This window comes from Mesitornis unicolor, unplaced genomic scaffold (assembly GCF_000695765.1).
Source record: "Mesitornis unicolor isolate BGI_N332 unplaced genomic scaffold, ASM69576v1 scaffold35149, whole genome shotgun sequence".
NCBI classification, from domain to species: Eukaryota; Metazoa; Chordata; class Aves; order Mesitornithiformes; family Mesitornithidae; genus Mesitornis; species Mesitornis unicolor.
In genome coordinates, this window is record NW_010208529.1 from 6,653 (window position 1) to 7,248 (window position 596).

A 596-nucleotide genomic window follows, 5' to 3' on the forward strand; every position below is an offset into this window, starting at 1 on the left:
CTCTCGAACTTTTTTGAACCCAGCCACTTCGCGGTGGGGCAGGAGCCAGAGGACTGGCACTTCCTGAAGCTGTTTGGTGCCCGGCCCCCGGACGGAGGGGTGTATGTGTGCCGGGCACGCAGCAGCTCCCAGGAGGCCCTGGCTGCTGCCGTGCTCCTGGTTGAACCCTTGGCACCATCAGATGGACTCCCCAATGGCTCCCGCCCTCCCAAATGGCCCCCCTGCCGATGGCCCAGAGCTGCTGGTGAAGCGGCAGCAGCAGCGGCGGCGGCACGCAGCGGGACGGCTCATGGGACCAGAGACCTGGGTGCCCAACGGCATGGTGCCGGCCAGGGTGCCAGGGGCCAAGGCGTTCACTGTGAGCGCGGGGAAGCACGCCAAGTTTCGCTGCTACGTCACCGGCAAGCCCAAGCCGGAGATTGTCTGGCAGAAGGATGGGGAGCCCCTCACCCCCGGCCGCAGGCACCTCGTCTACGAGGACCGGGAGGGCTACTTCGTCCTCAAGGTGCTGTACTGCAAACCCCAGGACCGAGGGCTGTACATCTGCACGGCATCCAACACGGCTGGCCAGACCCCCAGCGCGGGGCCGGTACCGG

The 596-nt window shown here is 67.3% G+C and overlaps 1 protein-coding gene across 1 annotated transcript in view; it reads left to right on the forward strand.

The window, feature by feature from the left end:
- Positions 1–596, forward strand: part of OBSL1 (obscurin-like 1) — a 15,376-nt gene that overhangs the window by 490 nt on the left and 14,290 nt on the right. The window contains 2 exon segments of the mRNA XM_010192549.1: positions 1–201; positions 203–580. The exon segment at positions 1–201 is cut by the window's left edge and continues 237 nt beyond it. Coding sequence (XP_010190851.1) covers positions 1–201; positions 203–580 — 579 coding nt within the window.